This window comes from Hemiscyllium ocellatum, chromosome 12 (genome assembly GCF_020745735.1).
Source record: "Hemiscyllium ocellatum isolate sHemOce1 chromosome 12, sHemOce1.pat.X.cur, whole genome shotgun sequence".
Classification (NCBI taxonomy): domain Eukaryota; kingdom Metazoa; phylum Chordata; class Chondrichthyes; order Orectolobiformes; family Hemiscylliidae; genus Hemiscyllium; species Hemiscyllium ocellatum.
In genome coordinates this window covers 21,976,543-22,002,649 of record NC_083412.1, presented here as the reverse complement: position 1 = coordinate 22,002,649, position 26,107 = coordinate 21,976,543, and the positions used below count along the sequence as shown (strand labels likewise).

At 42.4% G+C, this 26,107-nt stretch overlaps 1 protein-coding gene across 5 annotated transcripts in view; it reads right to left on the bottom strand.

The window, feature by feature from the left end:
• Nucleotides 1-26,107, bottom strand: part of fndc3a (fibronectin type III domain containing 3A) — a 218,447-nt gene that overhangs the window by 102,658 nt on the left and 89,682 nt on the right. For 4 of the 5 annotated variants that reach the window (XM_060833376.1, XM_060833378.1, XM_060833374.1 and 1 more), the window contains one exon: nucleotides 13,831-13,907. In XM_060833376.1, coding sequence (XP_060689359.1) covers nucleotides 13,831-13,907 — 77 coding nt within the window. Of the gene's footprint in view, nucleotides 1-13,830; nucleotides 13,908-24,683; nucleotides 24,775-26,107 lie in introns of those variants that run through there. The other variant, XM_060833379.1, reaches the window with a different exon arrangement.

Here is a 26,107-nt window from a genome sequence, read left to right as displayed (position 1 = left end):
GGAAGGACACAAATGATATGTGGAGCTTGTTCAAGGAGCAGCTATTGGGTGTCCTTGATAAGTATGTACCAGTCAGGCAGGGAGGAAAGGGTCTTGTGACGGAGCCGTGGTTTAATAAGGAATTGGAATCCCTAGTAAAAGGGAAGAGGGTGGCCTATGTAAAGATGAGGCGTGAAGGTTCATTTGGGGCGATTGAGAGTTATAAGGTAGCCAGGAAGGATCTAAAGAGAGAGCTAAGAGCAGCAGGAAGGGGACATGAAAAGTCCTTGGTTGGTAGGATTAGGGAAAACCCTAAGGCTTTCTATAGGTATGTTAGGAATAAAAAGATGACTAGGGTAGGTATCGGTCCAGTCAAGGATAGTAGTGGGAAGTTGTGCGTGGAGGCAGAGGAGATTGGAGAGACACTAAATCAATACTTTTCATCAGTATTCACTCAGGAACAGGACATTGTTGCTGATGTGAATATTGAGTCACAAGTGATTAGAATGGATGGCATTGAGGTATGTAGGGAAGAGGACCGGGGAATACTGGAAAGGGTGAAAATAGATAAGTCCCCTGGGCCTGATGGCATTTATCCTAGGATCCTCTGGGAAGCTAGGGAGGAGATAGCGGAGCCATTGGCCTTGATTTTTATGTCATCGTTGTTTACAGGAATAGTGCCAGAAGACTGGAGGATAGCAAATGTGATCCCCTTGCTCAAGAAGGGGAATAGGGATAGCCCTAGTAACTATAGGCCAGTGAGTCTCACTTCTGTTGTGGGCAAAGTCTTAGAGAGAATTGTAAGGGATAGGATTTATGAACATCTGGATAAGAATAATGTGATCAAGGATAGTCAGCATGGTTTTGTGAAGAGCAGGTCGTGCCTCACAAACCTTATTGAGTTCTTTGAGAAGGTGACCAAGGAAGTGGACGAGGGTAAAGCAGTAGATGTGGTGTATATGGATTTTAGCAAGGCGTTCGATAAGGTGCCCCATGGTAGGTTACTGCAAAAATTACGGAGGTATGGCATTGAGGGTGCATTAGAGGTTTGGATTAGGAATTGGCTGGCTGGAAGGAGACAGAGGGTAGTAGTTGATGGTAAAGGTTTATCTTGGAGTGCAGTTACTAGCGGTGTTCCACAAGGATCTGTTTTGGGACCATTGCTGTTTGTCATTTTTATAAATGACCTGGAGGAGGGGCTTGAAGGCTGGGTGAGCAAATTTGCGGATGATACGAAAGTCGGTGGAGTGGTGGACAGCGAAGAAGGATGTGGCAGGTTATAGCAGGATATAGATAAGTTGCAGAGCTGGGCAGAAAGGTGGCAAATGGAGTTAAATATAGCTAAGTGTGAAGTCATTCACTTTGGTAGGAGTAACAAGAAGATGGATTACTGGGCTAATGGTAGGCTACTTGGTAGTGTGGATGAGCAGAGGGATCTTGGTGTCCATGTACACAGATCTCTGAAAGTTGCCACCCAGGTAAATAGTGCTGTGAAGAAGGCATATGGCGTACTGGGCTTTATGGTAGAGGAATTGAGTTCCGGAGTCGAGGTCATGTTGCAGTTGTATAAGACTCTGGTGCGGCCTTATCTGGAGTATTGTGTGCAGTTTTGGTCGCCATACTATAGGAAGGATGTGGAGGCACTGGAACGAGTGCAGAGGAGGTTTACCAGGATGTTGCCTGGCATGGTAGGAAGATTGTATGAGGAAAGGCTGAAGCACTTGGGGCTGTTCTCATTGGAGAAAAGAAGGTTTAGGGGAGATTTGATAGAGGTGTACAAGATGATTAGGGGTTTAGATAGGGTTGACAGTGAGAACCTTTTTCCGCGTATGGAGTCAGCTGTTACTAGTGGACACAGCTTTAAATTAAGGGGGGGGGGATTGGTATAGGACAGATGTTAGGGGTAGATTCTTTACTCAGCGGGTTGAGAGTTCATGGAATGCCCTGCCAGTATCAGTGGTGGACTCTCCCTCTTTATGGTCATTCAAGCGGGCTTATCCAATGCTAGTGTAGGTTAGGTAGGCTTCGGTCGGCGCAACATCGAGGGCCGAAGGGCCTGTACTGCGCTGTATTTTTCTATGTTCTATTAATGAATGTAAACTGGTTGTGGTGAAGTCGTGTATGCTAGGTTTGTCTCATTGTGGGATGGGTATCACAGAATTGGTACCTTAACTGCATTGTAGGTATGAGAACAGGAAAACAGGAAGGAAGGCAATGATCCACAGATTTTTGACAAAAGTCTCTGAATCAACCTCAAAACTGCACTCCAATGTTTCCGTGACCATAAAAAAGGCTAAAGGAGTTGCAGATAACATTGCAGACAGCTGTCTGTGTTTCTTCAAGCATAATCTTGAGGAGAGGTCAGAGAGTACATATCTGGGGATGGCTTCAAGCAGTGATATAACTGAAAACCAATTAAGTGGATGAAGGGACTGGGGGCATTCTGGCGAAGTCCGCCGATGATACGAAGTTTGGTGGACAGGCAGATAGTCCTGAGGAGATGGAGAGGCTACAGAAAAATCTATACAGTTTAGGAGAATGGCCCTAGAAATGGTTGATGAAATTCAGTGAGTAAATGAGAGGTCTTGCACTTTGGAAAAAAGAACACAGGCAAGGACTATTTTATAAATGGCGAGAAAATTCATAAAGGAGGAGAAAGTGAGGACTGCAGATGCTGGAGATCAGAGCTGAAAATGTGTTGCTGGAAAAGTGCAGCAGGTCAGGCAGCATCCAAGGAGCAGGAGAATCGACGTTTCGGGCACGAGCACTGAAGAAGGGCTCATGCCCGAAACGTCGATTCTCCTGCTCTTTGGATGCTGCCTGACCTGCTGCGCTTTTCCAGCAACACATTTTCAGAAAATTCACAAAGCCAAAGTACAAAGGGAAGTGTGAATGCTATTAACGGGATTCTCTAAAAGTTGATTTGCAGGTTGAGTCCGTGGTTAAGAAAGCAAACGTAATGTTGTCATTTACTTCAACAGGGTTGGAATGTAAAAGCAATGAGATGCTACTAAGACTTTGAGAAAGTGAGGACTGCAGATGCTGGAGATCAGAGCTGCAAGATGTGTTGCTGGAAAAGTGCAGCAGGTCAGGCAGCATCCAAGGAGCAGGGGAATTGACGTTTCGGGCATAAGCCCTTCTTCAGGAATGAGGAAGGTGTGTCAAGCAGTCTAAGATAAAAGGTAGGGAGGAGGGACTTGGGGGAGGGGCGTTGGGAATGCAATAGGTGGAAGGAGGTTAAGGTGAGGGTGATAGGTCGGAGAGGGAGTGGGGACGGAGAGGTCGGGAAGAAGATTGCAGGTTAGGAAGGCAGTGCTGAGTCCGAGGGTTGGGACTGAGATAAGGTGGGGGGAGGGGAAACGAGGAAGCTGGAGAAATCTGCATTCATCCATTGTGGTTGGAGGGTTCCTAGGCGGAAGATGAGGCGCTCTTCCTCGAGGCGTCGTGTTGCCATGGTCTGGCTATGGAGGAGGCCAAGGACCTGCATGTAGTTGGCAGAGTGGGAGGGGGAGTTAAAGTGTTCAGCCACGGGGCAGTTGGGTTGGTTGGTGCGGGTGTCCCAGAGGCGTTCTCTGAAATGTTCCGCAAGTAGGCGGTCTGTCTCCCCAATATAGAGGAGGCCACATCAGGTGCAGCGGATGCAGTAAATGGTGTGTGTAGAAGTGCAGGTGAATTTGTGACAGATATGGAAGGATCCCTTGGGGCCTTGGTAGGAAGTGAGGGGGAAGGTGTGGGCGCAAGTTTTGCATTTATTGCGGTTGCAGGGGAAGGTGCCGGGAGTGGAGGTTGGGTTGGTGGGGGGTGTGGACTTGACGAGGGCGTCATGGAGGGAGTGGTCTTTCCGGAATGCTGATGGGGAGGGGAGGGAAATATATCTTTGGCGGTGGGGTCTGTTTGGAGGTGGCGGAAATGACGAAGGATGATACGATATATCTGGAAGTTGGTGGGTGGTAGGTGAGGACCAGTGGGGTTCTGTCCTGGTAGCAATTGGAGAGGTGGGGTTCAAGGGTGGAGGAGCGGGAAGTGGAGGAGGTGCGGAGAAACTTGCGCCCACACCTCCCCCCCTCACTTCCTTTTAAGGCCCCAAGGGATCCGTCCATATCCATCACTAATTCACCTGCACCTCCACACACATCATTTATTGCATCCGCTGCACCCGATGTGGCCTCTTCTACATTGGGGAGACAGGCCGCCTACTTGTGGAACATTTCAGAGAACACCTCTGGGACACCCTCACCAGCCAGCCCAACCGTCCCGTGGCTGAACACTTTAACTCCCCCTCCCACTCCGCCAAGGACATGCAGGTCCTTGGCCTCCTCCATCGCCAGGCCATGGCAACACGACGCCTGGAGGAAGAGTGCCTCATCTTCCACCTAGGAACCCTCCAACCACAAGGGATGAATGCAGATTTCTCCAGCTTCCTCGTTTCCCCTCACCCCACCTTATCTCAGTCCCAACCCTCGGACTCAGCACCTCCTTCTTGCCTGCAATCTTCTTCCTGACTTCTCCGCCCCCACCCCCTCTCTGGCCTATCACCCTCACCTTAACCTCCTTCCACCTACTGCATTCCCAACGCCCCTCCCCCAAGTCCCTCCTCCCTACCTTTTATCTTAGTCTGCTTGGCACACCTTCCTCATTCCTGAAGAAGGGCCTATGCCCGAAACGTCGATTCTCCTGCTCCTTGGATGCTGCCTGACCTGCTGCACTTTTCCAGCAACGCATTTTTCAGCTACTATGACTTTATAAAGCTCTGGTTAAGCCCCAGTTTAGGACCCCACACCGCAGGAAGGACATATTGGCACTGCAGCGTGTCCAGCAGAGATTCACATGGATGATCCCTGAAATGGTAGGCCTAACATACAATGAATGGCTGAGGTTCCTGGGATTATATTCGTTAGAGTTCAGAAGGTTGAGGGGAGATCTAGTAGAAACTTACAAGATAATGCATGGCTTAAAAAGGGTGGATGCTAGGCAATTGTTTCCGTCAGACGGGGATACTAGGACTCGAGGCACAGCCTTAGAATTAGAGGGGGTCAATTTAAAAAGAAATGAGGAGACATTTCTTCAGACAGACAGTGGTGGGCCTGTGGAATTCACTGCCACGGAGTGCAGTGGAGGGTGGGACATTGAATGTCTTCAAGACAGAGAATGATAAATTCTTAATCGCACAAGGAATTAAGGGCTACAGGGAGAGTGCAGGTAAGTGGCGTTAAAATGCCCATCAGCCATGACTGAATGGTGGACTGAACTCGGTGGGCTGAATGGCCTTAATTCCAGTCCTATTTCTTATGGTCTTAAGTGGACTAAATCCAGATACAGCAAACTTGTTTCAGCCAGCACCTTACGAACCAGCGCTCTCAATAACCAGCAAAAATTACATACCCGTAACACTGGAAGTTCACTGTATTATCATGACCTCCATGATGTCTGAGTAATTAATTGAGAGTGCAAGTGAGAAAGCTCTGTTGGTAACTTTTATTTAAAGCAAAGTTGCATTATTATTTAAATAATTTATGCTGTCAATGAAGTATAACAGTGATGTGAATATCCCTGCATTACATTTCTATTACTTAGTGTGTGTTTTTACATGGATTATGTGGACCTCTTGATCAACTGGAATATTTGATCAATTGGCACACGCCTGGTCCTATAGGTAATGGTTAATAGAAATGGCATAATCACAGCAAGAGAAGGAGAACTAAAACAGCAGTTTATAAACAACTTACTGCTCTTGAGTTGTGGCAGCAATTTGGACATTGCTTAGAAAACATACCTGGAGATCTGTGAAGGATTGACTATTTGAGACAGACCAGAGTTCATGGAACTTCTAAGGAATGGCATAATTGTGACTGTGTGCTATTGCTCAGTAGTGTAATAAAGGTGCACCACAACAAATGGAACGGCAACCAAGTTGCTGTGTTTCATTGATATCTGGGCCAGAACCCAGACCCCAAAATGAGTTTTACAGCACAGTCTACTTGGGTTGTAACTTCCAAAATAAGATTAGTTAGGCTGGACATTCCCTTGAATCCATGGTGACTAATGTTGACAGGATTACTATTATTCAGATGATCTTTAAGCTTTAGCTGTAATAATTAGTAGCATTGTTTTATGTAGCATTAAAATAACATTAAGATTTTTATAGTTACAGATGTTTGCTTTGTCATTCTATGAAACTGAGCATGTACTGGGACGTTCCCGGTGTCCATTCATTCTAGAATAACAATCATCAATATCCACACTCTGGAGGATTTTAAAAAAATTATTTGGGGGATATAGACTTTAATGGCAATGAAAGTGAGGATTGCAGATGGTGGAGATTAGAGTCAAGTTTAGAGTGGGACTGGAAAAGCACAGATCAGGCAGCATCTGAGGAGCAGGAAAACTGATGTTTCGGGCAAATCCCTGATGAAGGGCTTTTGTCTGACACGCCGACTTTCCTGCACCTCGGATGCGGCCTGACCTGCTGTGCTTTAATGGCTAGGCCACCATCTATTGCCATCATTGGTTGTGCTTCAGAAAGTGATGGTGTGCTGCCTTCTTTAGCCATTGCAGTTCATTTGATGTAGGTACACCAATAATACCATTAGGGATAGAGTTCCAGGAATTTGAACCAACAACCTTGAAGGAATTATGGTATATTTCCAAGTCAGGATGATGAATGGCTTGCAGGTGGTGATGTTGCCGAGAAAGATATACTGGCATTGGAGGCACCCAGGAGATGATTATATTGATCCCTAATATACAGGCTGGTCCTGTATCCACTGGAGTTTAGAAAATTAAGTGGTGATCTTTTTGCAGCATAATACTCTGAGGGAACTTTACAGAGTAAATATGGAAAGGCTGTTTTGTCCGTGGAAAAGTCTAAGACACGATGGAATAATCTCACAGGAAGGAACCACCCAATGAGGATTGAGGTGAGAAGGAAGCTCTTCTCTCAGAGGGTAGTGAATCTGTTTCCTCCAAAATCTTAGTTTATAGTTTAAGACGGTAATAGAAATTTATCTAATGTTAATTGCACATCTTTTTGTTCCTACATGGTTTATGCGGCTGGTCTCTGTTTATTCTGGAAGGATTCCCAATTACATATGAAAGCAACATCGTTGTACTTTCATTGTGCTACCTGCCAATCTAGTAAATCTTACAGCTGTTTGATGTATACTCCTCTTTTCCCAAATACTGCACTAAGTCTATCCGGTGCATTACTCTGCCACCTCTAACTTTGAGTATTTTCATAAAAGATTGTATTATAAGGTCTTTACATTATTTCTCCTTTACTTTTAAATCATTAACTGCATTAACTTTCAATGTGTGTCTCTGTTCAAAAACTTGTCTAAAAATGTTCCTCTGGTTCCAAGAAAGTTGTGAAAACAACCATCCTACAAATATCATGATGATTCATGTATCTGTCTACTTACTTCAGGACGCAATTGCTTGACTTCTCTCAACTGCATTTAGCATTTCTGTTCTGGCAAAACTGATTTTTTAACCATCCTTTTGCACTAGGGACCAAATTAGCTTCAGACTGCTGGACAGTCCCTAGTAATCTATTTGCGATTTCCTACTTCCCATATATAGTTCCCTTTAATTAAATCAATAAACTTACTTCCTTAACATTTCACATTTATCTTTCTTTCATGACATCATTCCTGAAGAAATTATTTATCAAATCCAGTCCTTCAAATCTCACTCTCAATTTTGATTGCTTTCTAGCTTGATTCTCATCACTTATCTACATTAATTTATTACTGAATCTAATACAATGCATTTGACTTTGAATAAACCCTCAATTCTGTCCACATTTGCAAATTCTTGCACATTGCTCTCCAAGACAGTAATATTTTCTTTATTTGCACTAACAGACACTGAACACAAAGCTTTGAGATCAAAGTAAATGCAGGTTTGATCACAGCCATTCAAGTGTAACATTTATCATACTTAACGTATGTTATGAATTTCTGTACAGGTGCATACCCTGACTGGAGGACAGAAAATCCACAAAAACTAATTCAATAAAATCTTGATTGCCTCAGAGCTTCATCTTGCACCATAAAAGATACCATTATATTCATGGAAGAGAGAGAAAACTTTGAACAGAAGATTTTTTTAAAATCTAAAAATAATGCCAAAAAGGTATAGCACTGCTCAATTTCTATTATGAACATCCCTCATATGATTGCTCTGCCCCATCTCAACATAAAACTGTTACCAAGAAAACAGCATAAAGATCCAATGGCAAATTGATACAACCTACATATTTGCATCTTAATCTCAGATGAACGTCAGTTAAAGGTTCAGCTGGAAACCTGACTTATAGTTCGGTACAACAGTCATATTGGACTTGAAATGTTGGATGCCACCAGACCGGAGTTTTTCCAGCATTGTGTTTGTTTCAGATTTCTAGCATCCACAGCATTTTACTCAAGTTACTGTGTCACTGTCAGTCGCATCAGTAAAAGAGCTTGTTGAAAGGCAGACCAGGCTAGAGTAACCAAAGGGCTTACTCCTGCTTGTTATGTTTTTATGCTTTGTTGTCAAATAAAAAGCATATGTTTTTAAACCCATATTCAGAGTTATGCAGTAGAGATAGGGTGGTAGTACAGTGTCAGTGGGATAGGGTGGAAAGTTAGTAGGATGCTAACCTAAGAGTTGGAGCAGGTTTTAATCTACCGGTATTAAGGTAACTAAGTCAGCACCGTCCAGAGTCCCTGACATGAGTGCACAATCAGAAACTTTCTGGAGGGTTCCTGCTACAAGATAATTGCCCATCAGAATTTTAAACTTCTCAGCAAATTCCTGCATAGACATTATATTCAGATCTCCAAGGTATCTGATGCACATCCGTCAGACTGGAAAAATGGAATGTCTGTAAGTCTCGAAGAGTTTCAGATTAATCTCAGGGAAATGCTATCATTGACTATGAAGAAAAGTACTTTGGATTTACAGTTCACAATTTCTAATGGGAAACCACAAGCAAAAATGTCTAATTACAGATATTTACACCTTACATGAGTAAACACAATAACACTTTCAAACCATGGGCATGTCAGTGTCACCTGTTTAAAGTCATGTGGTCAAACCTCTACGAATACCTTCAAACAGACTTGACAACCTTATTTAAAAATGCAATCTTATACCATGATACCTTTATCTACAAAAAGAAAGTTTTATTACATTTTTGTGTTAAATTAAAACCTTCAAACAATAATCAATTAATCTTGTAGCATTGCAAAGTATAAATACATCTCAAAGTCATTATTAGTTATATCACATGCTAATAAATTGCTCACTTCAGCTGTCCATGAATCGATTTAAAAAGAAACTGAATGGAGGAGCTATGTTCATAACAGTGTATATTTGACATAACTTTATACTATTGAATCTATTGAACTTTTATTTCTGTATTGTCTAAATTTTGTAACTAAAGAAGCTGTGCCTAGGTACTTTTGTATCTAAGTTGCAATGTAATTGGTGACATTTCACTATACTCATTGCATATATGTGACAAGGCAGGCTATTCTATTCTACTTTAAGGCAAACTTAATTTGCATTAATCTATTAAAGTTAATTCTATTAATGACTGATACTTGTAACTTTGTGTTAAGGGGCTGCCAAATCCCTTTATACACTATTTAAGCTCAATAAACATTTAGAGTACAAACCATACTTCAAAAGTGCATTGGGCTTAAATCATCTATAAAGGGATTTAGCAGCTCCTTAACACAGTACTGCCAGACCTCCTTAGTGTGTTTTGTATTCAGCAAGTCTGGTATACTGCATAGACCTGGCAACGTCTGTGGAGACGAAGCAGAGTCAACATTTTGGGTCCAGTGACCCTTATTCAGTCTTGGTCTTCAGGTACTTGGTCAGTCATTCAGTACCTTTGCCAATTCATTGCAGATTACTTATGGGCAAACAATTGGTTTGAAAGTATTGGCTACCTTTTGACAGGGAAAAAAATTCTGCTGCGATGGTGGCATGAGAAATATCATTGAAACGTACACATTGTGCCGTGAAAAAATGTTAGTGCAGGTCAAACATTTGTCTATTGGGTGTAAAATCTTACGGGATCTACAGAATACACGAGTAGTCTTGCAAAAGAAAATAACGAAAACGCATTATCCTGGAAAATCACAATGTAGGGGGCAAGGTGGAGGAAAGGGCAAAATTAGATGGTATTATTCCTTTATTAAGTCTGTTTTGAGAATAAACACTTTACAGATTTAAAAATATAATGAAAATTTTACATTTATAAGTCACTTTTAATTTGCTCTGCTTACACAATGCATTTTTAAAATTATAATTCACTCATGGAATACGGGCCAGCATTTATTGTTCGTCCCAAGTTGGTTTTGAGAAGATGCCTTCTTGGATGGCAGCAGTACACATGTAACCCATACGTAGATCCACCCTGCGCTTAGGGAGGGAATTCCAGGATTTTGACCCAGAAACAGTGAAGAAATGACAACATCTTTCCAAGTCGGGATGGTGAGTGATTTGGAGGGGACTTGCAGGTGGTGGTGTTCCCATTTATCTGCTGCCATTGTCCTTCTAGATATGTGGTCTTGGGTTTGGAAGGTGGTACCTAAGGAGTTTTAGTGAATTTTTGCAGTGAATTGTATAGATACTGATGCAACTGAGCAATGTTGGTGGATGCTTGTGGATATAGGTCAATCAGGGCTGCTTTACCCCGGATGGCGTCAACCTTCTTGAGTGTTGTTGCAGCTGCATTCATTCAGGCAAGTGGGGAGTATTCCATACACTCCTGACTTGTGCCTTGTAGAGGATAGGTTTATGTGCTAGGATGTGGAGGGCCAAGGTTCCAACTGAGGGGAGGAGATGGGGTAACCACAACAGAGGGAACGCATCCACAGGGTCTTTAGATTTCTTTCATGCCTTCTTTCTGGCAAGACATCCACTCCCTTCCCACCACAGACCGCAGTGACGGCAACCTCCAGCTTAGGATCCATTTGCCAGGCTCCAGGGATAGTCTCGGGGAAAGGGGGAGCAGGTGCAGCAGTGCTACCTGCAGCCACCAATGTGGTCTGGATGACCTCTGGGGTAGGGCAGTTCTTGCTTATATGGTCCACCACATGGCAGAGGTGGCACCGCATGCCATGCACCATCCAGAAGACACAGAGAATAGTAAAGTTGCCCATGGTCACCTCCTCCCTGCCCAAGCAAATAAATACCGGGCACTGGAAGGAGTAGATGTGTCTCAGGACAGGGTCCTTTATTCCAAGCAGGAGCAGTGTTACAACTGACTTAATTTCCCCCAAAGATTGCAGATGGGGGAGAAGGGGCTCACTGGCCATAAAGGATGGGATGGTGAAAATATTACCCTCCAGCTCATGACCTTCAGGGGGTGAATGGCAAATATGCCCTGCCCACAGCAAGCCCCTTCTGTTTGACCAAGTGCACTGTCTGCCTGGACCACAGGATGAATACAGCCTTCCCATACATTTTGGCCACAGCATCGATGGCTAGCAGGCTGACCACACTAGTCATGGCCTTGCTGCAGGGCTTAATAGACACGTGAGGATGGGTGTAGGCCTTAACCCTGGGAACTTGATCAGGAATCTAAAGGGGGATGGAGTTGCAGCGAGGGCTGAAGTAGCTGAGCCTAAGTCCCAGTTCTCAACTGGGCCAGGCAACAGGAGCAGACCCAGTTCTTAAGGGCCTAAGTGGCAGCAGCAGCAGAACTGGGTAGGTCCAGGCAGCAGCAGAAGGACCAGGGATCCAGGCTGCAGCAGCAGGGCTGGGTAGGCCCTAGCAGCAGCAGCCAGCAACAGTAGAAATAAAGGCTTATACAGCCAGGAAAGAATAAAGTTGACAGCACAGTCCAATAATATAAAGCTTCTTTCTCCAGTCAGCTCGGAGACAGTCCTCAACTGAGGAGATTCTAATTTCCTAGTTTTTTTCATTGGTATAATTCTTCTTCAGCCCTGGTTCTTTGCTCTGAAGAAGAGACAGATCTGAACTAACTGCATAGAGGCAGATATCCCATCACTAAGACACTTTATTTACATGAGCATATTTACGGTGGCTGTGGCCAGCCAGTTCGGAGACAGCCCTCAACTGAGGAGATTCTAATCTCCTGTTATTTTTCCCTTGTTTTATTTCTCCCCCAAACTACCGTTTAACCGTGGTATTGATCAGCCAAGGCCTTCCTGATTGAGTTTTTAACCTGGGCCAATCAAGACAAACTTCGATTTGGAGATGCCTGTGTTGGACTGGGGTGTACAAAGTTAAAAATCTCACAACACCGGGTTATAGTCCAACAGGTTTAATTGGAAGCACTAGCTTTCGGAGCGCCTAATGAAAGAGTGGCGCTCCGAAAGCTAGTGTCCTTCCAATTAAACCTGTTGGACTATAATCTGGTGTTGTGTGATTTTTAACTTAAGACAAATTTTGGTAGTTTACTACCTTGTTCCAATTGCTTCAATACTGCAAATGGCTGGACCTGAGGGTACACTGATATACTGAGGAGTTCAATTCCATAGCTGCCTGAAAAGGGCAACATAAAGCGGTAAAGAAGGCATGTGACACACCTGTCTTCATCAGTCAGGATTGAGTACAAAAGTTGGTAGTCATGTTACAACTAGTAAAGTCAGACCACATGTATTTTGAAAGGCAAGGACTGATTAGGGATAATCAACATAGCTTAGTAAGACATGATTTCCCATGCACAAAGTTGATTGAGTTTTTTTGAAGTAACAAAGAATATCGATGAGACCAGAGTGGTGGATGTGACCTATATGTACTTCAGTAAGGTATTCGACAAGGTTCCTCACAACAGACTGGTTAGCGAAGTTAGATCACATGGAATATAGGGAAAACTATAGCACCGGCTTGAAGGTAGAAGACAAAGGGTGGTGGTGGAGGGTTGGTTTTCAGACTGGAAGCCTGTAACCAGCGGTGTGCCACAAGGACTGGTGCTGAGTCTGCTGCTTTCTGTCATCTATGGTTAATAATGTAGATGACACCAAAATTTTAGGTGTAGTGGAGAATGAAGGTTACCAGAGTAAATAGGATCTTCATCACATGGACCAATGGGCTGAGGAGTGGCAGATGGTGTTTAGATAAATGTGAGGTGCTGCATTTTGTAAAGGCAATCATGGTAGGATGTATACACTTAATGGTAAGGTCTGGGGAGTGTTGCTGAACAAAGAGACCTCAGAGTGCAGGCTCATAGTTCCTTGAAAGTGGAGCAGTAGGTAGACAGGATTGCGAAGGCGGTATTTGGTATGCTTGTCTTTATTCATCAGTACATTGAGCACAGGAGCTAGGAGGTCATGTTGCAGCTGGACAGGACATTGATTAGGAGAAAGTGAGGACTGCAGATGCTGGAGATCAGAGCTGAAAAATGTGTTGCTGGAAAAGCGCAGCAGGTCAGGCAGCATCCAAGGAGCAGGAGAATCGATGTTTTGGGCATAAGCCCTTCTTCAGGAATAAAGAAGGGCTCATGCCCGAAACGTCGATTCTCCTACTCCTTGGATGCTGCCTGACCAGCTGCGCTTTTCCAGCAACACATTTTCAGCATCAATTGGAGTGAATCAAGTTGGCTGAAGACTGACATCTGTGATGGTGGTGATGACTGGAGAAGGCCAAGATGGATCATCTACTCAGTACTTATGGCTGAAGGTTGCTGCAAATGTTTCAGCATTATCTTTTGCACCAATGTGATGGTGCAAATACTTCTCACATTCTACAGCAAAATAAAGTTTCACCAGCTAACTATCCTGTTTAGCTATTGTACACTTAGAACTAAGTTAGTTAGTCAGAATATCTTGGTGCACTTTTTTTCTTAAACAATCATTCTTTTCAGAGAAATTCAAAATGTTTGTTCACCTGTGACACATATCCTGGAGGCACATAAATGGGAGGCACTGAACCATTAGGAGACACCATTGGAACCTGAGCAGGACCTGTGAAGGAAAGTATTAAGTTTAGAACACTGCCAAACATCTTTTTCAAAATGCACTTTATGATTGTTACAGAATGTCCTGCAAGGATATCTTGGCAATTACTTTACTGCTGTACAGATTTGTAGTTATGTGTCAACAACAGAGTGAGCAAATGGTAACATTAACTTGCAGAATTCATGTTCATCTTTCTCACAACTCATTTGAATCTCTCCAGATTTCTGGCCTGCCAGAGCACTGAGATAGCCTTCAAGTATAAGTGACAACATTCAATGCAATGAGCTACATTTACAGACCTCTGAACAGGCTTTGGGGGTTATGAGTGAATCACAACCCTGCAGTGAATCACTGCACTCATATCCACTTCCATCAGAGGATTTAACCCGATGAAGGAGCAGTACTCCAAAAGCTTGTGATTGCAAATAAACTGTCGTGCTATAATGCAGTGTTGTGTAACATCTGTCATTGTCCACCCCAGTCCAACACCAGCACCTCTGCATGAGATGTGAGGAAACAGCACTGAATAGGATAAACTGTATCTTGAGAATAAATAGCCTATTGAGCCTCGTTATGCATTGCGTGTAAATAATGACTAATTCAGAAAGGTAAGAAAGAGAGAGAAAACACAGCACCAATAGGAATGTATCTGGTTGGAATTGATGCTTTCAGCTCAGGAAGAGAAGGGAAAAAAATTACCATAGTCCATTTTGGTCAGCAAGCACAAAAGCAAAAGAATGAATTAATCTTTATGGAGTGTGGAGATAGGAGACCAACCAGAGGAGCAATGCAGCAGTAGATTCAGATGTTCAGCATCATTGGCAACTTATCAAATACTGAAGTAGTCTGTATCCCTATACATCAAGACATGGAAAACATCAAGCTTGGGCTGATATGTGGCTCAAATGTTATTTGCCACTTAAATATCAAGTAGTGACCATTTCATACCATCTCTCCTTGACATACAATTGCTATTGTGATTTCTCCATTGCCAACATCCAAGGGCTTACCGTTGACCAGAAACTAAACTGGACTAGCAATATAAATACGTGGCTACGAGAGAAGGTCGGCACCTAGGAATTCTGCAGACAGTAACTGCTCCTTTCTCCATTAAACCAGCCTATCAAATAAAAGGAACAAGTTGGATTTGTGATGAAATGCTGACTAGTTTCCAAGGTATTTTTAGCTCCAGAAGGCTTCACAGTATCCCGGACAAAGCAGCTCACTTGATTGGCATCCTATTCATCATTATCATTATTCACCCTCTTCAACATTCACCCCTTCCGCCACCAACGCAAAATGGCACAATTTCTAATACTTAAAATAACCAGGCAGCAGATAAATGATAATGCCACCACTTGCATCTTTTCCTTAAGTTGTAGACCACCCTTCTCTGTGGCTCGGTTTAAATCCTAGAATTTCCCTGCAAACTGCAGCAGTTTGAAGAAACAGCTCACCACTTTCTCCAGGACAATTAAGGCTGAGTAATAAATGTTTACCTAGCCACTGACACATACATCCCATAAACAAATAAGAAGAAAGGTAGCTAAAATGCGGTTGAGGGTGGTATAGACAAGGACCAATATGGACAATGTTATGGAAGTCATGTATATAAGTTTATACACTTAAATATTCAGTAAAAATCCAACAAACAATTCCAAATAAACTAATGTTGAAATTGTGGAACTTGTTGCCACAATACAGCAGTTGAGACAAATAAATTACATATTTAAGGGTTAGAATGATAAGTCCATGAGGGTGAAAGGAATAGAAAGAATGATGGTTTGGATAGGATGAAGTGCAGGGGAAGGAAATTTGTGTAGTTTGTAAATCCCTTCACTGAAGGGTTGGGCAGTGTCAGGTACATGTGAATCGTAACGTTAATCTTTGGAAGGCGCCACTATGTTGAAGAGGTTAGTGAGGTTACATCCTTGGGCAACTTCAGATGTAACAATATGGGAACAGAGGCAAAATGAGAAGCCATTGCTGGAGGTGTTCTAGTTATGCAAGTGATGGTTAAGAGTGGAATTGACTTAGGAACATGTGACTGAATTGGACAACTCAGAATAGACAATTGATGAATGTAGTGTTGGCAAATGTTAAATGTGCAATGAGGGTAAAGAGTGATTTGTTTCACAGTCTGTGGCCTAAATTCAGAACCCCAATGACAGGGCAAAAATTGGGTTAAAAGCTTGCACTTGTTGACAGTGAGAATGTCTTGGAGATTTTACTGTAGACAAGCCTCCAAATAGGCCACCTGCAGGCTTGTGTTGCAATTAAAGATTCAGGCTTGTGATGGCTGAATGCGATGGAGGAGAAAGTAGGATCGTGCATTAGTAAGGAAGGCACCGCTATTATCACCCCTTCATTGATGGGAGTAGCTTCAATCACCATGGCAGCAGATTCACATCAATTTCATGGGGTCAGGAGAGGGATAGATATTACTGGGATGCCCATTCTAAGTGATCTGAGTTGACAATCACAAAGTCTAGTATCAGACTGAATAGATGAAATATTTGCCATTTTGGAAATCCTGCACAAGTCATGAGTGACAATGATCCATAGTTTCTAACTCAAGAATTTGAGGAGTACCTGGAAAATCATGGAGTCAGACATGAGAGACTGGCTCCATATAAATTTGTGACAAATGGCCAGGTGGAGAGATTTGTACAAACCTTGAACCATGCCTTAAAGACCTTGCGGCCGGGGGGAGGGGCCGGATAACTGGGCGGCGACTCAACATATTCCTCAGCATATACAGTGCATTCTATTATAACTCAATAGCTGCATTCCTCTGTGACCTTACATTATAAAAAATTGTGTTACAGAAAACTGCTATAGGAAATCATGCTGTAGAAGATCGCTACAGCAAATTGCTATATCCATTCAGTAAAAAGTTCATATTATTCAAAGAGCATCCTCAATCCATTAATCATATTATAATCAATTTGCGTTGATGAAATACGCGTTCTACCAGAACTTTCTGTACATGAACACTCCACACGCGACTACCCAGTGCTCACTGGCGTCCTTAATGCTCAACCATCAGCTAAGATCCATGTCTGATTTACTGCAGCCAGAAGAGACCATAGAAGTGGTGCAGTGAAATCAAAGAGGACAGATTAGAAGAAGGGTGGGAACTTCATGGCAGGAGGGTATTCCAAGGAGGAGACACCGTGTTGGCCCCAAATTATACATCTGGGGAAAATGGATCCCAACAGTAGTGGCAGTAGTTCAAAATGGGACCAGTGGTGTCTACTGACTTACGTATCTCTGAGCCAGGGTTAGCCATTCCCAGGGAGGAAACAACATCGGTGTCACAGGGCAACAACAACCATTCAGACAGGAACGTAACTGTGGAACAACAGGATCTTCTGAAAGCCCAGAAGGCTACACTAGAAAAGGTTCCTGAGAATGACAAGACAGTCTTCCAGGAGTCACTGTGCCCAAGAAAGTGATTATGTCAATGTAAACTACAGAAGGGTAATTTTCCTTTTCCAATTTCTTTGTAAATAGTCCGGACAATGAAAAAATGTTAGCTACAATGCTTGTATAGTAACTACAATAGTTGAATGCATACATATTGATAACAGGAGTGCGGATATAAAGGGGAGGTTTTTTAAATGTATGTAGTTGCCCCTTTAAGACTGCGGGTCAAGTGACCTAGAGGTGGGAGCTAGGCGGCCAATTTAGGACCAACTGTGGAATTGAGAAGATGCATAATATAATAACTCCTGTTCAAGTTTACGCTCCATCTACCTCCTAGTCTATTTATGGTTGTAGTGAACGATAAACATAACATAATCTAATGAATATCTACAATATAAGCCCAAACCCCTGCTTGCAAATCTACATAGGGACAGGCACAGTTAAGGAATAAACTTTTTAAAAGAATTACAATTTGCCAACTTGATGAACACTTGAACAACGAGGACCAGGCCTTCATGAAATATTGATATGAAAGGTTGTATTATCGGAATATAGCACCGCATATTTTGCTTGAATTCCGAAGTCCCTGATCAATACAAACAGCTTCTTCAGACCTACAGAGACTTTTACTTAGTTCCTACAGTCTTGGATTATTTTCTTAGAACTTTCAACAAGTTGATAACTGGCATGAAACTAAAGAGAGAGCAAAACAAAAGCAGCACTATACAAAAGCTTTCAAAATACAAAGTTGTCTGCTGCTCAAAACCTAGTCAACTCCAGTAAAGTCTTTGTTTTCTCTTTTTTCAATATTCTGTGTAGTTGGCTGGCCAGCAGCAGCGTCCCTTAATTGACCAATTCAACATCCAACCAGATGTCTGTCCTTGAGCATACAATATCTTGGTGCTGAAACATCTACAGAGTCCTTGAAGCAGGAATTAATCTGTATATCTTTCCAGGCCAGCTTCTGACAGTAGATATCTGTCTTTTGTTCTCTTTCTCTGTTTAAGAACAAGCTGCTATTCAGAGTTCAATGTCGAATTCTCAACTGCAATTCACAGTTCCAAACCAAAAAAATAAGAAGAATAATTATGGTTTCAACATGGTGATGTTCTACAAGTTTTTGACAATTATTTCAATCTTGGAACAAAACAAAATGAAAGAGGAAAATTTAACAGAAGATCAGGAGAATCTGTAGATAATTTCATTCATAATCTCCACAGATTTATGAAAAAATAATGACAATGGTACTTCAGAATTCTTAAGAGTCAAATTTGTTGGAAATACTGAGTCTTTATCAGATTTCTTACAGGACTTTGGAATAAACCTTTTAGATGCTGAGCGAACAACACAGATCAATCCTAAGAAAAGAGCAACCTTATCAGAGGATATCGATAAAATCCATTCAGTCCTTTGGATATAAAAACCCCAAAGACGCGAGGAGATAGTTCTATCTGCCCTAATGAGTAATGAGTCATTGTTCACATGGTGAGCAACCCCACGGACACATGCAGTGGTCACCTATTTAAAAAAGCACATTTAATCTGTACAAGTAATTTCAGAGGACACTTACAGCGCAGCAAAATGTCAAAATAGCTACATGCACAAATACATTAGTGAATTAGAGCAGGATACAATAGAAAAGGAATTCTTAGGGAAAATAAGGTGGCCAAGAAGATATTTATGTCAATGGTATCTCATTAATTTTAAACCTGATAGGAGGCCAATGTGGTAGTATATGATGGCTGAAGGAACACTTAATAACCTACAACATTGTAACTAACAGATCCAACATTCATAACTCCCATGATTGAAGATTTGCTGCAAGCAACATCAGGGGCGTCAGATAATAAAGAACGCGTACTTCACAATCTAGAATTCTCACTTAAATACATATCTCAACCTTATTTAAATGATGAAATGAGTTAAAATTGTTACAGACAACAGACAAGAAACAGCCAGTCATACCTCAAATTTGTAGAAGGTACAACCATTCATAGAACAATAGGTTAAGAAAACATCAGTTGGCAAAAAACTGGTTAAACGAAAACCAGTAAAGATTTCATAGAGTTTCCTAGGCTCATCGTAGAGCCCAAAAAAGCAAAATATGTTGACATTACAGAATTGTTTCAATATTGTCAATAGGGTGGAAACCTGTGACTCTTCAGAGTTGACTGAAGTATTTTTGAGAAAATTTGTAGCACAGGTTGAGGTTTTGGATGTAGGTTTGCTCGCTGAGCTGAAAGGTTCATTTCCAGACGTTTCATTACCTTACTAGGTAACATCTTCAGTGGACTTCATGTGAAGCAATGCTGAAACTTCCGGCTTTCTATTTCTATGTTTGGGTTGGTGATATTATTTCCTGTGAAGTCACTTCCTGTTCCTTTTGTCAGGGGATGGTAGATGGGGTCTAACTTAATGTGTTTGTTGATAGAGTTCTGGTTGGAATGCCATGCTTCTAGGAATTCTCGTGCATGTCTTTGTTTGGCTTGTCCTAAGATGGATGTATTGTCCCAGTTGAGGTGCTGTCCTTCCTCATCCGTATGCGAGGAAGATTAGGATGAGGAAGGACACCACTTCGACTGGGACAATACATCCATCCTAGGACAAGCCAAACAAAGACAAGCACGAGAATTCCTAGAAGCATGGCATTCCAACCAGAACTCTATCAACAAATACACTGAGTTAGACCCCGTCTATCACCCTCTGAGAAAAGGAACAGGAAATGACTTCACCACAGGAAATATCACCACCAAAGGAAATGACATCACCAACCCAAAGAAACCCAAACATATAAATAGAAAGGAGGAAGTTTCAGAATTGCTTCACATGAAATCCACTGAAGATGTTACCTAGTAAGGTAATGAAACATCTGAAAATTGACTGAAGTATTTTTCATTTTCCTATCACTATGAAAGAATGTGAGGAAATGCAAATAATGAGAAAGCTAATGAGCAGCTTTCCCATACTTGGGCTCACTGATGAGTTTTAACTGAACTTACTCAGACAACAGCCTGGAGAACAAACTGTTATGGATGTTGAGAAGACATAAGATCAAGTAAAACATTTATTCTTCCTTGAAAGAATCATCAGTGTCAGTGAAAGACAAAGCATCATTACTAAGGCCATCATAACAAAGCAACTTGCACTTGATTGCTGGAATGCAATACACTAAATCTTGTTCAAGACAAAAGCCACTTCTTGTCAGATAATCAAGTGGTCTTCCTCCCTCATACTGGACCCTTTGGAATGCAATCTGAGAGAGAAATGGTGGCAGCAAATCTACTTGATCTATCTATTATCAGGGAATTCTGGTGGTTATAGAGTCCTGATAATCCAGGCCTCATGAACAAATTATTTATTTATGCAATTCTTGGGCCATTTAGTTATAGAATCATAAAGCTGTTCAGCATGGAAACGACCATTTGTCCAATACGTCTATACCGACCAGATATTCTAAATAAATAGAGTCCCATTTGCCAGCATTTGACCTATATCCCTCCTAATCCTTCCTATTCATATACCCAGCCAGATGCCTTTTAAATGGTGTAATTGTACTGGTCTCCACCACTTCCTCTGGAGCTTATTCTAAATACGCACCACCCTCTGCATGAAAAAGTTGCCCCTTAGTCTCTTTTAAATCTTTCACCTTTCACCCTAAACCTATGCCCTTGGGTTTTAGATTCCACTACCCTGGGAAAATACCTTGTTTATTTCTCCTATCCATGTCCCCCATGATTTTATAAACCTCTATAAGGTCACCCCTCAGTCTCTGATGCTCCAGTGAAAATCGCCCCAGCCTATTTAAACTATTCCTATTGCTCAAATGCTTCAACTCTGGCAACATTCTTGTAAATCTTTTCTGAACCCTTTCAAGTTTCACAACATCCTTCCGATAGGGAGGGAGAGCAGAATTGCACCCAGTATTCCAAAACTGGGCTCACCAATGTCCTGTCCAGCCACAACATGATCTCCTAACTCCTATACTTGATGTACCGACCAATAAAAGCAATCATACCAAACACCACCTTCACTATCCTATCTACCCAAGACTCCATTTTCAAGGAACTTTGAACCTGCATCCCAAGGTGGATATGTTCAGCAATACGCCCCAGGATCTTACTATTAAATGTATAATACCTGGTCCGATTTGCCTTTCCAAAATGCAACCCTTTACATTTATCTAAATTAAACTCCATCTGCCTCTCCTCAGCCCACTGGCCCATCTGATCAAGGTCCCACTGTACTCTGAGGTGACCTTCTTTATTACCCACTACACCTCAAATTTTGGCATCATCTACAAACTTACTAACCATACCTATGTTCACAGCCATGTGGACTCAGCACTGATCCTTATGGCACACCAATGGTCACAAGCCACAAGTTTGAAAAGCAACCCTCTACCACCACCCTCTGTCTTCTATCAGTTCTGTATCCAAATGGGTGGATCTCCCTGTATCCCAAGTGATATAACCTTACTAACCAATCTACCATGGGGAAACTAGTCAAATGCCTTACTGAAGTCCATATAGATCACGTCCACCACTCTGCTCTCATCAATGCTCTTTGCTACTTCCTCAAAAAACTCAATCAAGTCACTGAGCTATGATTTCCCACACATAAAGCCATGTTGACTATTCCTAATCAGTTTTTGCCTTTGCAACTACATGTACATCCTGTCCCTCAGGATTCCTTCCAACAACGTGCCCACCACCGATGTCAAGCTCACTGATCTATAGTTCCTTGGCTTTTCCTTACCACCTTTCTTTAATAGTGCTACCATGTTAGCCAACCTCCAGTTTTCTGGCCCCTCACGTGAGGCTATCAATGATAAAAAATCTCCGCAAAGGGCTTAGCAATGACTTTCCTAGCGTCTCAAATTCTAGGTTACACCTGATCAAGTCCCCGGGATTTATCCACATTTATGCATTTAAGAGTCAAGCATCTCCTCCTCTGTAACATGGACATTTTCCATGATGTCGCTATTTATTTACTCACATTCTCTGTTTTCCACATCCGTCTCCATAGTAAACACTGGTGCAAAATACTCATTTAGTATGTCCTCCATCAGCTGCAGTTCCACACATTTGCAGCCTTGCTGATCTTTAAGGAGCCCTATTCTCTCCCTAGTTACTCTTTTGTCATTAATGTATTTATAAAATTTTTCAATGGGCTGAGAGATAAATATGAAGCAATGTGTGCAAAATTTAGTTTAGAAACTAATTTTGACACATTAAGAGTTATAACCCTGTTTCACACTGAGAAATCACGTACCAACATGACCCAATACGTAGCTACAACAATTAGTCATCTTGCCTGAGGGAGGAACCAAGCAATTCTTATTTTAGTACAGAAGTTGTATCTTTTTAAAATACACAAGCGAATATCTTTTCTCGCTACGCATGGTGCTATTATTTGTCCATTGTAGCAGTATATAAAAAGTATTTGGCAGGCAACTTCCTGAAGACAATGTCCAGTCTAGTACTATTCCTCTGCCTTTCACAAAATGAATGCAATCGAAGCCCATAATAGAACAATTAGCTCAAATGGTCTGAAAGAAAATCCACTTTCAAAATCAAGGCACATTAAAACTGTACAAAGATATTAGTGAAAATGATAATGCATTCTAGGAGATAGGGGCCTGGGATTTACCAGCAAGAGTATCCTGAAAAATATGGAGTGATAAAATAGTATCAAAATTATAGGTAGCTGAAGTCTAATAACTAAAGAGGTAATTTCCATGGTTATTGCTTCCTTGACCAACAAATCCTGTATCAAAATACCAAGATATGTCAGTATCATTGAATGATATACCACAAAAGTTCATTATCCTGTGCTGCTTCTTTGGAGTACTGATTAGTCCAACTCCACTTGTTATTTTTAATATTTCTATATTTTTTATTCCATATCCAAATATTAATCCAATTCCACCACCCCTTCAGGCAGTGAATTACAAATTACAGCAACTTATTGTGTAAAAATGATTTTTTTCATGTTATCGCTGGTTCTTTTGCCAATTATCTTAAATCACCTTCTGGTGACTGACCCTTCCACCACTGCAAAATTTCTGATCACAGCTCCTTATGATTTTGAATATCTCTATCAGATCTTCCAATGATCTTTTTTGGGTGTAAAAAGGACATTCAGATGTTCTTGAGTCTTGCCTTGTAAATGAAGTCTTTGCCCTCAGTTCCAATCTAGTAGATCTCCTCAGAGCCCTAATCAAAGCATTTTGACATTTTCCCCAAAACGTTGTGTCCAAAACCGGACAAAATTCTTTTGCTGGCATCTAACTTTGACTTTGTAACGGGTAAGCTTTGCTACTTGCTTTTGCAGTTCATACACGTTTAGAAAGAAAAGGATACTGTATACCTTTTTAACATCTTTCTTATTGCCACATTCATGAGGCCAAATTTGTCAAACAGATGACAACCTCCACACTTGGCTCAGTTCTTAGAATTTAGAGAATGTTAGATTGACCAAACTTGCATCTATATGGCATCCTCTAATGTCCTTGGGGCTTCTCAAGTCAGATTATTTTTAATTTGTTTTAAAACATAGTTACTTATTTTATTCACAAAGCAGCCACAATGCCTTAACAAAATTTCACAAACAGCAGATTGGAGAAATGACAAATCCGTTTGTTTTGTTGCCACTCAATGAGGAATCTTGGCCAATACCTCATCCATGTTCTTTTCCAAAAACGGCCATGAACTATTTATGTCTACCTGATCTGGCTAGCAGGTCTTAAGATTAAATGTCTTGTCAAAAAGGTGGTACTGCACTGCAAAGTGTCAGTTTAGATTAAATGTTCCAGACAAGCAGAGTAAACTTTAAATTCAAGTGAGGAAAGTTTCAAGTTGTTTAAATCATATGGAATGCCCTTCTGACATATTTCGTTCTGTAAAAGAAGAGGCAATAATTTTATCTAAAACCTAGATTACACTTGAACGGTTTGAAATGAAAGTGCTCTGATCAACTAACTTAGCAATGCACCTACATCTGCCTTACCGAAAGTTGGGGACTTACCAGTTTACTCATATCACTGAAATTTCTGACTAATGACCACAAATAATGTGTAAGTGTTTGATATTACATCTTGTGTTGTACAAACATATTTTTCCCCCCTGTTTGAATTGCTAATGTTGTTAAATCAAATATCAGCTCAAGACGGAAAGCAAGCCCCTCGGGATTATGTCAGTCATTTGTTGGATCTAGAAAAAATGGCCTATAAAGATCCTACTGCGCAACTTGGTGAACCACAGAAAACCAGAAGTCCATGCTGTTGTCGCTTTTGTTTAACTATCCTACAGTACAAATGTACAGAATGTGTTTTTTTTTAAAGAAGGGTCTTACCATCCATTTTTTTTGTAATTCCACAGTAAATAAAACCCAGGATATGCGGCACTAACGACTGGTGATTATGTATATGAGCAGCTCTCTATGAGGTGACTTGGCAGCAGTTTATTGGACTAACAGCTTGTGCAACTAGAGCCAGCAACCAAACTGCGATGTCACATGATACTGCTACACCAATTGCCAAAGTAGTTCAGGTGCATTGTTGATTTGCATAGTTTCCAGAAATTGAGACAATAACAGCAAGGAAGTTAATGTTTAAATGCTACAGTAAATTTTATGCGTTTGCAACAAAATGCGTAATTAACTTTCTTTTCAAAGTTCATACGATCAAGACATGTAAAAATAGAAACGTGAAATTAACAGGTTCATATGGACACCTCCACATGTTCATGTTTGGTTCCAGTGTTTCCTCATTGAATGCAGATGTGCGCCAGAGAAATATGGAAACTAGGAGCAAGAGCAGGCGACTTGGTTCTTTGAGCCAGCTCTCCCATTCAAGATGATCATGGTTTGTCAGTACTCAGTTCCTGCTTTTGCCCCATTCCCTTTAGCTCTGAGAATACAAAGAACTATACCTATCTTCTTCTGAAAGCATTCAGTGCTTTGGTCTCAACTGCTTTCTGTAGCAAAGAATTCCATAGGTTAACTACACTTTGGGTGAAGACATTTCACTTCATCTGAGTCCTAAATGGAGGAGGTGAGGGGGGAGGTGTGAGGGGGGAGGTGTGAGGGGGGAGGTGTGAGGGGGGAGGTGTGAGGGGGGAGGTGTGAGGGGGGAGGTGGGAGGGGGGAGGGGGAAGGTGGGTAGGGTGAAGGGGGAGGGGGGAAGGAGGGGGTTGAAAGAAGGGACGTGGAGGAGAAGGGGGTGTGAAAGAATGTACGGCGGGGGGGGAAGGAGGGGACGGGAACGGGAAGGGGGGGGAAGGAGAGGGGGGAACGGGGGGGGGGAAGGGGAGGAAAGGAGGGGACGGGAGGGGGGAACGGGGGGAAAGGACGGGGGGAAGGAGGGGGGAAGGAAGATGGGAACGAGGGGGAAGGAAGGAGGGGACGAGGGGGAAGGAAGGAGGGGACGAGGGGGAAGGAAGGAGGGGACGAGGGGGGAGAAGGAGGGGACGAGGGGGAAGGAAGGAGGGGACGGGAGGGGAGAAGGAGGGGACGGGGGGGAGAAGGAGGGGACGGGGGGAGAAGGGGGAAAGGAGGGGACGGGGAAAGAGGGGGGAAAGAGGGGGGAAAGGAGGGGATGGGGGAAAGAGGGGGGAAGGGGGGAAAGAGGGAAGGGGGAAAGAGGGGACGGGGAAAGAGGGGACGGGGGGGAGAAAGGAGGGGACGGGGGGAGAAAGGAGGGGGGACGGGGGAAAGGGGGAAAGAGGGGGGAAAGGAGGGGACGGGGAAAGGGGGGGAAAGAGGGGGGGAAGGGGGGG